Genomic DNA, 12,241 nt, shown 5'->3' on the forward strand with positions numbered 1-12,241 from the left:
CACACACATACACACACACACGCTGACAGATGGCAGTATTCAGAGTGACGGCGGTCAAATAGACAGACAGACAGAAGCAGATTGTAAACTGACTCTCCCTGATGTCTGTCTGTCCCTTACTGAGAGCGGTCACGGTTTCATTTTTAGAGAAAGTAATTAAAAGTTTTCAGGACATTACAGAACAAATTAGAGAAGTCCGATCAGAGAGCTTACTGTGATTGATTGTTATCCGCTTTACTAAACAAACAATTAGCACGGCTGGTAGGGGATCCCGTGGTAAAAGTTACAACAAAGTGATTCCACTGACCTGTACAAACATCTCTTGCTCTTTATTATTTGTCACTTGTGACTTTTGTCGCGATCATGTAGAAACTATGACTCTGTTTTTCCAGTGATCCGATCGACTGTTGATCTTTAGCTCTTCAGTAGAGCTGCAATGATTAGTCGATTAATCGATCCCTTAAAAAAAAAAAAGCCAAAATTATCCGATTCCAGCTTCTTAAATGTGAATATTTTCTGTTTCTTTAGTCCTCTATGACAGTAAACTAAATATCTTTGGGTTGTGGACTGACCTTATCACCATTTTCTGACATTTTATGGACCAAACAACTAATTGTTCAATTGAGAAAATAATCAGATTAATCAATAATGAAAGTAATCGTTAGTTGCAGCCCTACTGTTCAGCATGAGTTACCACTGTGGTTTAAAAGTGAGCCAGTTTCATGATACTGGAAAACCTGAGTTAAGCCCAAAGATAGTTGGCTAACCCACTAGTCTCGCTTCATGGTACAGGCCCCTGAACACCAACACCTGGCAAATACCACCTGGTCACATGATTATCTCTTGAGTTAACGAGTTGACAAGGACCACCTGAACACAACATTAAAAACTGAGCAGTAGACACTGGTGGGAAATCGCTACCAGTTCTCCCAAAACCAGTCTGAGGATTTAAACACACAGAAACTCCTTGATGTTTTGTTGGATTCGATTCCCAATTGGAGCTTTAATAAAGACACAAAGAACCTTTGATCGACTGTCGGTGTGTGTGTGTGTGTGTGTGTGTGTGTGTGTGTGTGTGTCCATCTGCCTGTCTTAGACAAACTGTAAGGAAAGTGCTTTCATTGAGAAACACACACACACACACACACACACACACACACACACACACACACACACACACACACAGAGTTTTTCTGAATAGAAGAAGGTTTTCTTTAATGAGAGTGAAACTTAAATCCTGGACATTGTGCTGCTTTTAGACCACAGCCAAGACAGGCAGGTTTTCCCTCCACACACACACACACACACACACACACACACACACACACACACACACACACACACACTACAGTGACGTAATGGTTTTGCCAGAGCTGAAACATGTCTTGTATTGAGGCAGGTCACCTGCTGTGAAGTGAAATGGATTTTAACTCATTTCAGCGTCTCACTTTAGCAGAGGTTTACACAGTGTTCTACTCAAATAGAAACACTGAAACTTCAGTGATACTGTTGTTAAAGGACCATATCAGCATTTTTTCATGTTGCTGTACAAGTACAAATCACTTACTTTACATTTCTGGTGGTGATTTTTCCACAGCATATTATCAGTTTATATACAGCCCAATCTGTTGAGGGCTGTAGCTCACAGAAATCTAATAATATAAACACAGATGATGAAAGTATAATATTGATTCCTTATACCTTTGGAAATTGTTTGGATCATTTCTATGAAGGGTTGTGTGAGAGTAAGGATTACTTACTGCTGCTGAAACTGAATAAAAGTAACTTATAAGAGAAACCCTGAATTTTTAATGAGATTCACAAAAAAAACTGTATTTAATGTGAAAATGTAATCTGGCCGAGACCTGAATCGCTTCACATACAAAGCGAACTTCCTCAAGAAATCTCCTCAAGGATCCTTGGACACTTCTTCAGAGCACCTGAAGCTCCTCAAGAAATAACTTCCTCAAAAACCAAGAACACATCAAGCTCCTGCAACCCAAGCCATTGTGTCTGTGACCTCTTAAAAAAACCCTAAAACCTTCACAGTGACAAAGGTCAAACAAATACACATGCTCCTGAAACCTCCTAAATGGTCCATAGACCATTTTAAAAGCTCCTGGTTACTCTTCACGTACCAAGTGAACCTCCTCAAGAACACCTGAAATCTCATTAAGTTCCCCAAACTCATTGAAGTACTCCTGGGACGAAATCCACGAAACCTTCACAATGACACTGAAATCCTCAAGAGCTCATGTAACACCTGGGACCTTTTCAATAACCTCTGGAACCTCAAATCTTCAGGAATCACTTAAAGTATCTAGAACCCCTGAAATCTCTTTAAGGACATCTTAAACCTCTTCCAGAACCCCTGGAACATCCTGGGACATCTTCAATTACCTCTGTAATTTTTCAAAAGCTCTGGGAAAAGAAACCTTAAGAACCACAAGAACCTCCTCAAGCTCCAGAAATCCACCCGAGTACCTGTGAGACCTTGTCGATAATGCTCCTGTCGATCTTCTGAAATCTTTTCAGTAACATTTGAAAACTTTGACGAATCAAGCGCAGTTCTAGTGCAACCTCTGTGAACATCTTCAACATCCTCAAGGATCTGTGAACCCTCTTCCAAGTACCTTGTATCCTCAGGAAAAACATCCGTAGAACCACTAGAAGCTCCGCAGGATCTATTAGAACCTCCTCAAGCTTCTGAAACCACATTTAGATCCCTTATATCCATTTACCTCCTCAGAAACCCACTAGAACTCCAAAGAATACTTTCTGGCAGATTTTTGGGACCTCTTTAATAGAAGCTTGTGAAACTTCCTCAAGAACCCCAGGCGCATTTTCAATACAACCACTGCAACTTCTTCAAACTCACTCCCCAATTATGCCTGCCTCAAGAACCACTGGAACTTCTAAAGTACCAAAGAAACTCCTTGTGAACATCTGGAACCTACTCAAGGATCTGCGGAACATTTTTAAAAAATCCCTCCCAAAAAACCTGAAACTTATGGAGCCTCGGAGTACCTCTATTTACCTCCTTAAAAACCCTTGAAACTCTTACAATGCCTCTTAAGCCTCGTCAAGAGCCCTGGAACCAACTCAATAACCTGAAGAACTTTTCAAAAGTTCCACGAAAGGAACCTTGTAACCTCCTCATGAACAACTAGAACCTCTTCAAGCTCCTCAAAAAAACAAACAAAAAAAAAAAAACATAATGAGACTTCCTCACGAACCTCTGGTACTGCAAAGACAACTTCATCAAGAACCACCAGAAGCTCCTATAGAGCTATTGGAACCTCCTCAAGTTACTGAAACCACCTTTAGAAACCCTGTACTCATTTACTTCCTCAGGAACCACTAGAACATCCTAGAATACCTCCTGAAACATCCTACATTCAAAAACCCAAGGAGGCTTCTGAAACCTCCACAAGAACTAACAACTGAAACTTCTAGAAAGCTCCTAGTCTCAAGTGCCAAAAAACCCCCTTGTGAACATCTGGAACCTACTCAAGGATCTGTGGAACATTTTTAAGAACCAATAAAACCTCTTTAAGGACCACTGAACCTTTTCAGAAACCCTAAAATTTGACACTTGTGGAAACACTCTAATTATGCCTGCCTCAAGAACCACTGGAACTTCTAGAAAACTCCTAGTCTTCACGTGCCGAGGAACCTCCTTGTGAATGTCTGGAACCTACTCAAGGATCTGTGGAACATTTTTAAGAACCAATAAAATTCCTACAAATCTTCTCAAAAACCCTAAAGCTTCTCTGAAGCTCATGGAAACTCCCCAATTACGCCTGAACCCGCCTCAAGAACCACTGGAACCTCATTAAAGGTGCAATATGTGAGAACTGTTGAATTCATACTCAACACTCCAGACCAACTAGGGGCAGCATATCACCAGAAAGTTGAGGTGTCTGTTATGTTATGCTACGCTACGTTAGCGCCAAATCAAAAGTGCATTATCAGTGCTCTGTTTGCTAGCAAACTAAGTAACTAGGAATTGATTAAGCATGATAGCATTATCAATTCAGTGCTAACATTGAGCTAACGCTTGCTTGAATAAATCTAACCTAGAAGAGGAAGTGCTATTTCTTCTTCTCATGTTGGGCTGAGGGCAGACTGGACGCTACAGTGACTCACTATCGCCTCTTGAGGTAAAAGTGGTATTACAAGACAGGACGGGCTGGGGCTAGCTGGTTAGCATGCTAACTTCAGTAGACATCTCTGAAACACAATACATAGACGTCTCTGACACAACATCAAAACTGTTATTTCTTCACATTCTGTTGATAATTTTAGTTGATTTTTGAATGTTTTATACTGAAATTACATACATAATTCTTACATATTGCACCTTTAAGGACCTCAAAAGAAACCTGTGGAGCTCTTGGAGAACCCTTAGAACATCTCAGAACCTCTCTCTTTACTTTCACTGGTTGTCTGTAAATGTTGTAGCAGTGAGTGTGAACTAATCTCATTTAGACCACCTTAACTACCATGTGATCAACAGTACATGACGTACGCGTGCGCGAGAGAAGTAAACAGAGGCGGTGTGGGACAGGTGCTCCGTTTCTCACGGCCGCATAACATCCACGCACGAACACGCACGCACGCCCACACACACACTAACTGAGTCGCTGTTCATTTATCACGCGCAGATTAAGAGCAACAGGTTAGTAATAAATAAATAAATAAATAAAAGAGAAACATAAACCCTCGGTGTTGACTTACAGGTATGATGTGAAGACGCTCAGGTTGCTCGGTATCTCCCGGAGCCCCTGATCCGAGCAGTCCACCCGGTGCAGCAGCCCGTCCACCTCGCACCGACAGCGGCCAGGGCACCCGGTACGCCCCGCTCCTCTATCTCCGTCCCCGGAGGTCTCCACCCTGGCCGCAGCGGAGCTGTTCATCCCGGCTGCTGCCCTCTCCACCGCGGGCACGGCGGAGCTCTTCACCCCGGTCACGGAGCTCTCCTTCACGGCCACGGAGTTTTGCATCTCCGCCCCTGCCACTGAGCTTCTTAACCCGACCGAGAGGACTGCAAAAGCGGCCAACAAAGTCACAAATCCCGGCATGTCCTCCGCTGATATACCTAACTGAGAAATAATAAAAACACCAAACACAAAGTTGCAGCTTTTGATGCCGGACTGGTTTAGATGAACTTCCCCTGAAGTAGAGTCAAAGTGGAATAAAATACTATTAAAAAAGTAAAAATAAAAACATCCAGGTTGTTGGAATCTGCAGTTTGGTCGCTTTCCAGGCTGCACGCGTGGAGCTGCAGAGCCGGAGTGTGTGTAAGTGTGTGTGTGTGTGTGTGTATGTGTGAGTCCCTCCACTCACTACTACAACCGTGTGTAAACCCCGTTTTATATCCTCTGTCACTGTCTGACTGTCTGACTCTGTCTGTGTGGGAATAACTAGACTAACAGCACATAAACAGCACAAAACTGCAAAAATAAACAAGTGAAATACTGAACGAATCAATAATAGCACAAGTAAATAAACACGAAATTAATGCATAAGATGATCAGTTAAATTACAAAAGAGTATATTTTATTTTTGCAAATGTGAAACACATTTAATCACGTTTATTTATCATTTCAATTCACGTATATTTCAGATTTCCTAAATTTTTTGTTGTGATCTTATGTTGCGCAAAAGATTTCTTGATTCTGTTTAGAATTAATGAATAAATACAGTTTAACTCACTAACATGATGTTTGCACGTGTGACTTTTACATATTTCACATGTTAAAATAAGACTTTCTATATGTAATCACGTGATAAATTCACAGACACGTATGATTTAGACAACATGAATTTCTCATGCGCCTCAAACTTTACTTTTCAAAACACATCTTAAATGTTTTTTAAGTGTAGGCTGTAGATTTATCTGTTAGTGTTTTATGTCGTTTTAATCTGTTTTATTGTAAAGCACTTTGTAACTGTGTTTTGAAAAATGCTATATTATACTATTACTACTAATATACATATAAATGACTGTTCACACAACGCTGATTAAGCCTTTCACCGCCAGATAAATCTCTTTGTATTTCACAGTATATGGAGTTTTTAATCTGGCGTCTGGTTTGACATTCCCGCGCTGGCTGGATGAATGCATACTGAGCACGCTCTACGGGGTGAACGTGCGCACTAAAGACTTCTGCTGGCTAAGCGGCTAACTTCCAGTTAGCTCTCTACAAACTTGAATGGGGATAAATTAATTGAATCTTTTAGCCTTTCCAAATGTTATCAAACCAAATGGATCAAATTCTGATAATGAAATAAGTCATTTCGTTGTGTGATGCTTAAGACAATTGATCCACCGTTTTACAGCCGTAACAGCAGCGAAGGAGTCTATGACTTAAGCACATGTCAACAGTGTTTTTGTTATTACTGTCAATGCCAGAAGGTGGAGACAAAAGTGCTGCACTTCAGCTTTACAGTTGCTTTAAGTAGTTCTGACCACTAGGGGGCAGAAAAACAAGAGGCCACATCACCAGCTTTAAAGTCGGTACTGTAGATAAACAGCAGCAGACATGATTATCCCGTTGGCGGGCTGTTAGTGTCTCCTTGTCTCCTTTAGCTCTGTTTTTGCTCTCTACCAACTCCTGAGGGAAATATCTGGCTCTTTAGCTGCTAAATGCTCCACTATGTTCACCAGCTAGTCTACAGCTAACTGTGTCTGTTTGGTGCTGAGCAGGTAGTGTACAGTGGCTTTTTACAGCTTTTCCTCTGAAAACACCTGCCGAAAACACTGAGACTCAAACTTTTACTTAAAGGTGGAGTGCGGGACTTTTACACATAAAGAAGGTCTCTTATATTCAAGCTCCTACTAAACGAGTTCACACAATGTGGGTTAAGCCTTTCACCACCAGAGTTTTTAATCTGGTGTTTTATGGCGACTCTCCTGCATTGTCACACCGGTAGTGATGCGTTTTATGTCGACCAGCAATGATTAGTTTGTGACTGTCGATTGTCCTCGGTGTGCACTAACTGCGTCGTGTCACCAGGGGGTGCCAGCAGGGGGAGACAAAAGTTCCACACTGCAGGTTTAAAGTCGCTATAATCGACATTTTTTAAATTAACTAAGTGACGTCAGTGTGTAATGTGTTGCTCGTAGTGATGAACCTATCAGTGACTCTGCAGCTCCTCTTGGCTTTACGGAGCTTTATAGTGAATTTCAGCTCATTGTTTATCTGTCCGGCTGCAACTTTACTGTTCTGGTTCACTCTCAGCACTCTCATAGCGTCGTTTTCAGAAAAAAAGCTCTAAAAACCAGCTGTACACTACCTGCTCAGCACCAAACGGCAAACAGACACAGTTAGTTATTGTAAATGTAATACAAGTTTAATGTTTTCAATAGAGGTATTAAATCATGGCTAAAAGAGAAGTTCTCACACCTAAAACTCCTGTATAGACACACCTGTACTTTTGTGTGTGTGTTTGTTGATGTATTTTTATCCTCCTCTCTTATCCTTTTTTTTTTTTCTTTTTTCTATTTTAACTTTTTTTTAAAAAAAAAAGCCTCCTGTGGACAGGTGTTGCAAATTAGCATTTCGTTACAAACACTAAATACAGCGCATCTGGTTTTTGTGCATAATTGTATGTTGCAGTTCCAATGCTATTGTGACGTCTATGTCAAATAAAATAAACTTAACTTAACTTAGACTAGCTGGTGAACATACTGGAGCGTTTAGCAGCTACAGAGCCACATATTTCCCTCCGGAGCTCTTAGAGAGTAAAAACAGAGTTAAAAGAGAGTGAATATTGGACTTACATTCACCAGGTGGACAGAAACATGACTCCAAATGAATGATAATGTTGCTCCGTAACTGCTGGATGTGGAAACAAGCAAATAATCTTGTGACTACATCCTGCTATAAATGTTCCTTTGTGATCATCCACTTTTATGTTTGTTCAGTAAATTAATTATTAAGCATTAACTAATCACATAAAGTTGTAGTGACTTGATCTTTTGTTAATGTTTAGAAACAATTTGTCGTTACACGGTGACCTTACAAGATATTCTGAATCACTCCGTACACACACGCAGTCTTTCTGTAGTTGTGAGGACCCTCGCTGAAACGATGCGTTCACCGACAAGCTAACACCACATGCTAACCTTGACCTTAAAATGAAGTCGTAATCTTCAAACAGTTCTTCATACGAGGCTGTGTTTAATGATCAGCTCTCTATATTCTACGGTGGTAGATATGAAGATGCTTATCACTCACACACACAACAAAAGTAATGATGCAACAGTTGACAGTATGAAGCAATCTGTTTAAGATGAAGTGATGTGTCTTTGTCTTTCAGTAGAAGTCCGTTTTTATAATTTGATTTAATGTAATGACACAAAAAACATTAAAACTGATCCTACATAAATACAGTTTTTGTTTTGATAAAAATACAATAAAATCAAATAAGAAAGAAAGACAGAACATGTACTAAGGAACATCTGGAACATCTCTTTAAAAACCTCCTGAAACCTTTCAAGGATGCCTGGAAGCTCTTTAAGGACCCTCCATGAAAACCCCTTAAATCTCCAAACTAAACCTGATACTGAACACTGGAAGGAGTAAAAGTACCAATACAGCAAAATAAAAATACTCTATTACAAGTAAAACTACAGTAAAAGTACATAAGTATTATGAGCTTGATGTAGTTAAAGTATTGCAGTAAAAGTAGTGGTTTGGTCCCTCTGACTGATATATTATTATATACGACATCATTAGATTATTAATAGTGAAGCATCAGTGTTAGAGCAGCATGTTACTGTTGTAGCTGCTGGAGGTGGAGCTAGTTTACACTACTTTATATACAGTTAGCTAGTTTAGTCCAGTGGTTCCCAACCTAGGGGTCGGGGCCCCTCCAAAGGGTCAGCAGATAAATCTGAGGGGTCGTGAGATGATTAATGGGAGAGGAAAGAAGAAAAAACAAAGTTCTGATACACAAATCTGTTTTCAGTTTTTGGACTTTTTCTCTAATCTTTGATTTTTGCTGAAATATTGGATCATTTGAACATTTATTGAAATGAAAGCATGTGAGAAGTTTAGAGGGAAAAATCACTATTTGGTGGAGCTGTTAACAACTCATAGACATGTGAAATGTGACCCCGACTACACACTGCTTTTTGTAAGATGTCAAAAGCCAAAAAGGTTGGAAACCACTGGTTTCATCTTTAACAATGTGTTGTATTTTAAAAGCTTGTTATATTATCCATTGTGTCAAATCTTCATCTGAAAAGTAACTAAAGCTGTCAAATAAATGTAGTGGAGTAGAAAGTACAATATTTCCCTCTGAAATGTAGAAAGTAGCATCACATGGAAATACTCAAGTAAAGTACAAGTACCTCAAAACTGTACTTTCCACCACTGCCTGATACTGAGCAGATTATCCAATAAGTGAAATAAGGTAAAATAAAGTGAACTCCTGGAAACGCTGCTTAAAGAAATTATAGAATAAAGTAAAATAAAACTATCCTTCAGCAACACTTTTACATGTAAAATTCATAAAATGTTTCACAGTTGAGAAATAAAGGACAGAACACATGACGTCATACTAATGTTGGCTCATTGTTCAATAGATTTAGTGTTTCTGATGTTTCTGATGTTTCTGATGTTTCATTTCCATTCAGACTCTGACCTCTAGTGGCTGATCAGCTGAACTGCAGCCAGAGACAGAAAACACTGAGGGGCTTCCTGGTAAAACTACATTCATTCACTGTGTGTTTTGATTCATTACAAAATACAGTTTTATGCACCTTTAAAGGCAAAACATAAACTGAAATTACAGCTTTTAGGTGATGCCTGAATTATCAGGCGTCCTGAGTTAAAATCTTTTTAAGTCGATCTTGTTCTTACATGGCACATATTTCTTTGCAATATATATTTTTTATTATTATTTTCCATTTCATCAAACTGTAGATATTATAAGCAGTGAAGTTCATACATTTCATCATCGCCCCCTCCCCCAGGCCACAAACAAACCAACAAAACAAAACAAGGAAGGGAAGAAAATAACACATTTGATCAGGATTAGAAGTCGGAGCAACGCATCAAAATACATTTCTTTTGCACAATAGATAATGTTAATAAGTGTTCTTATTTTTAATTGATCTGATTTGGCCTGGAATTTAATACAAATAAACAAGAATTGAACTGAATTTCAGTAACTTGCATTCGTTTTGTCTTGTCTTCTGTCTTGTTATGAGGAGATCCAACAAAAACAAACCAACGTTTCTGTGGTTCATATTCCTCAATTAAAACTTTACACATTTAATAGGCTGATCTCAGTATTTAACGACTCACCAAATTCTAATTTGACAACTTTGAGGCCAATAAAAAGAAAAGAAATAAAGGATTAAAGTATCTCCACACCAACATTTTACTCTTGTAAATGAGGTTTAACAAATAAAACCAAATATTTAAAAACACTTAAGAGTCTTTTTTGTTGCATTTGGGGAAATATGATCTAAAAATCATGACCCTGTGTTTTGGTTACGCTGCGTCTGACGTTATTAGCTCAACTCAGGGTCATGACCTCTGACCTCCTGTCTCCTGTTTTCTATCCAATAAAACAAACAAACAAAAAATAATCTTCTGAGGACTTATTCTGAAAAAATATGCATAATATTTGTCCAAAATATGAGGGACTTACAGCTCTTTATGTTTGTATTTTCTGCGAAGTTTGTGTTCCGCTTTATTTAAATCACAACAAATGTTGAATCAAAGACGTAAAAAGCAGGAAAAATAAATTAAAGTTAACGGACATTTTTAGCCAGTTTTGTATATTTAATAAAAGTTGCATCTCATGAGTGAGTTATGATGAGTTTCTGAGCCTGTTTCCAGTCTGTTTGATGTGCCAACAGCAGAAACCCCCAGCAGCTCTGAGGCTGACAGGCAGCAGACTGTCATCATGTGATGCAGCAGAGAGCAGCGAACAGCGCAGAGCTCTCACTCTGCTGCGGGTTCGGAGGACCACTTCCGATTACGAGACTTTTATTTTTTCATTGTGTTTTTTGGCGGATTTACATGTTTTGTTTTGTTTTTTTGGTTGTATTTCTCATTTTAATCAGAACTCTGAGGTGCTGTTTTTGGTTAAACCTCCTTTTTTTTGGTTTACGTTGGAGATGAAGAGAGGCTGTTGAAATCCTCTCCAAACCTTCAGCAGAAGTATAATAACTGTATTTATTTATAACTGTGTAATAACTGCTAACAGCACATCTTACCCACCAACCAAGCTTTTTATATTTAATTTTCTTTGTCTCCTCACTTCATGCATGACTATATTTGTTTCATAACATTTTATAGTGACTATTTATGTTCTTTATATAGCGTTTAGTACCTTTATTTAATTTTTTCATGCTTAATTTGTATATATGACATGTTCATAATGTATACAGTGTCCTGTTCTTGTACTTCTGCTGCTATGACACTTCAATTTCTCTTTGTGGGATCAATAAAGTTGATCTAATCTTTTCTCAGATCTGCTCTCAACACATATAAAACACAATTATACGAAATATTACAAGAAGCCATAAGTGGAAACTTGTGATGTAGGTTAGATTTTATCTCCAAGCAGAATTATTCTTCTGTCAAACAGATTTTAATTGCATCACTAATTTGAACGTATGCTAACTTATGCTTACTGCAGCCTGATATGAACTGCACAGCAAAAATATAAAAGAAATAACTATCAGATCAGACTCGTCATCAGCAGATACTCAATATTAAAGAATAATGATTAGAAAATTCAAACAGAGGTTCTCACTATCGATACTGATGTTTTAGACTGTTAACTGGATATATTTTGGTTTGAGACTATTCAGATAAAACAAGCTATTTATTTATGAAATTTTGTATAGAAGCACATTGCATTCACCATTTAAAAAAAAATCGGAGGCCTTATCTCATAATTACAACTTACTATCTCATAATTATGATAGAGATACTATCTCATAATTATGAGATAGTAAGTCATAATTATGAGATAAGGCCTCCGATTTTTTGACTAAAATTTTATGACTAAAATGACTAAAATGTGATGAATTAATGAGAAAAGAATGACAGATTAATATATAGTGAATATAATTTCATAATTGTATGATATCATTGTTATAAACATTATTTTGACTTGATTACATGTTTCAAATAGAAAATGAAGCATCACGTCTGTTTGGGGACCTGCTCTTTGTACCATCTGTGCTTCTAACAACAGAGTGACACCT

General features: G+C 38.4%; 1 protein-coding gene across 1 annotated transcript in view; it reads right to left on the minus strand.

Annotated features, from left to right (window-relative positions):
- Positions 1-5,811, minus strand: part of LOC121891083 (leucine-rich repeat-containing G-protein coupled receptor 5-like) — a 48,802-nt gene extending 42,991 nt beyond the window's left edge. The window contains exon 1 of the mRNA XM_042403816.1: positions 4,741-5,811. Within this exon, the coding sequence (XP_042259750.1) occupies positions 4,741-5,084 (344 nt within the window). The 5' untranslated portion in view covers positions 5,085-5,811. The remainder of the gene's footprint in view (positions 1-4,740) is intronic.
- Positions 5,812-12,241: the final 6,430 nt, after the last annotated feature.

This window comes from Thunnus maccoyii, chromosome 23 (assembly GCF_910596095.1).
Source record: "Thunnus maccoyii chromosome 23, fThuMac1.1, whole genome shotgun sequence".
In the NCBI taxonomy this organism is placed as follows: domain Eukaryota; kingdom Metazoa; phylum Chordata; class Actinopteri; order Scombriformes; family Scombridae; genus Thunnus; species Thunnus maccoyii.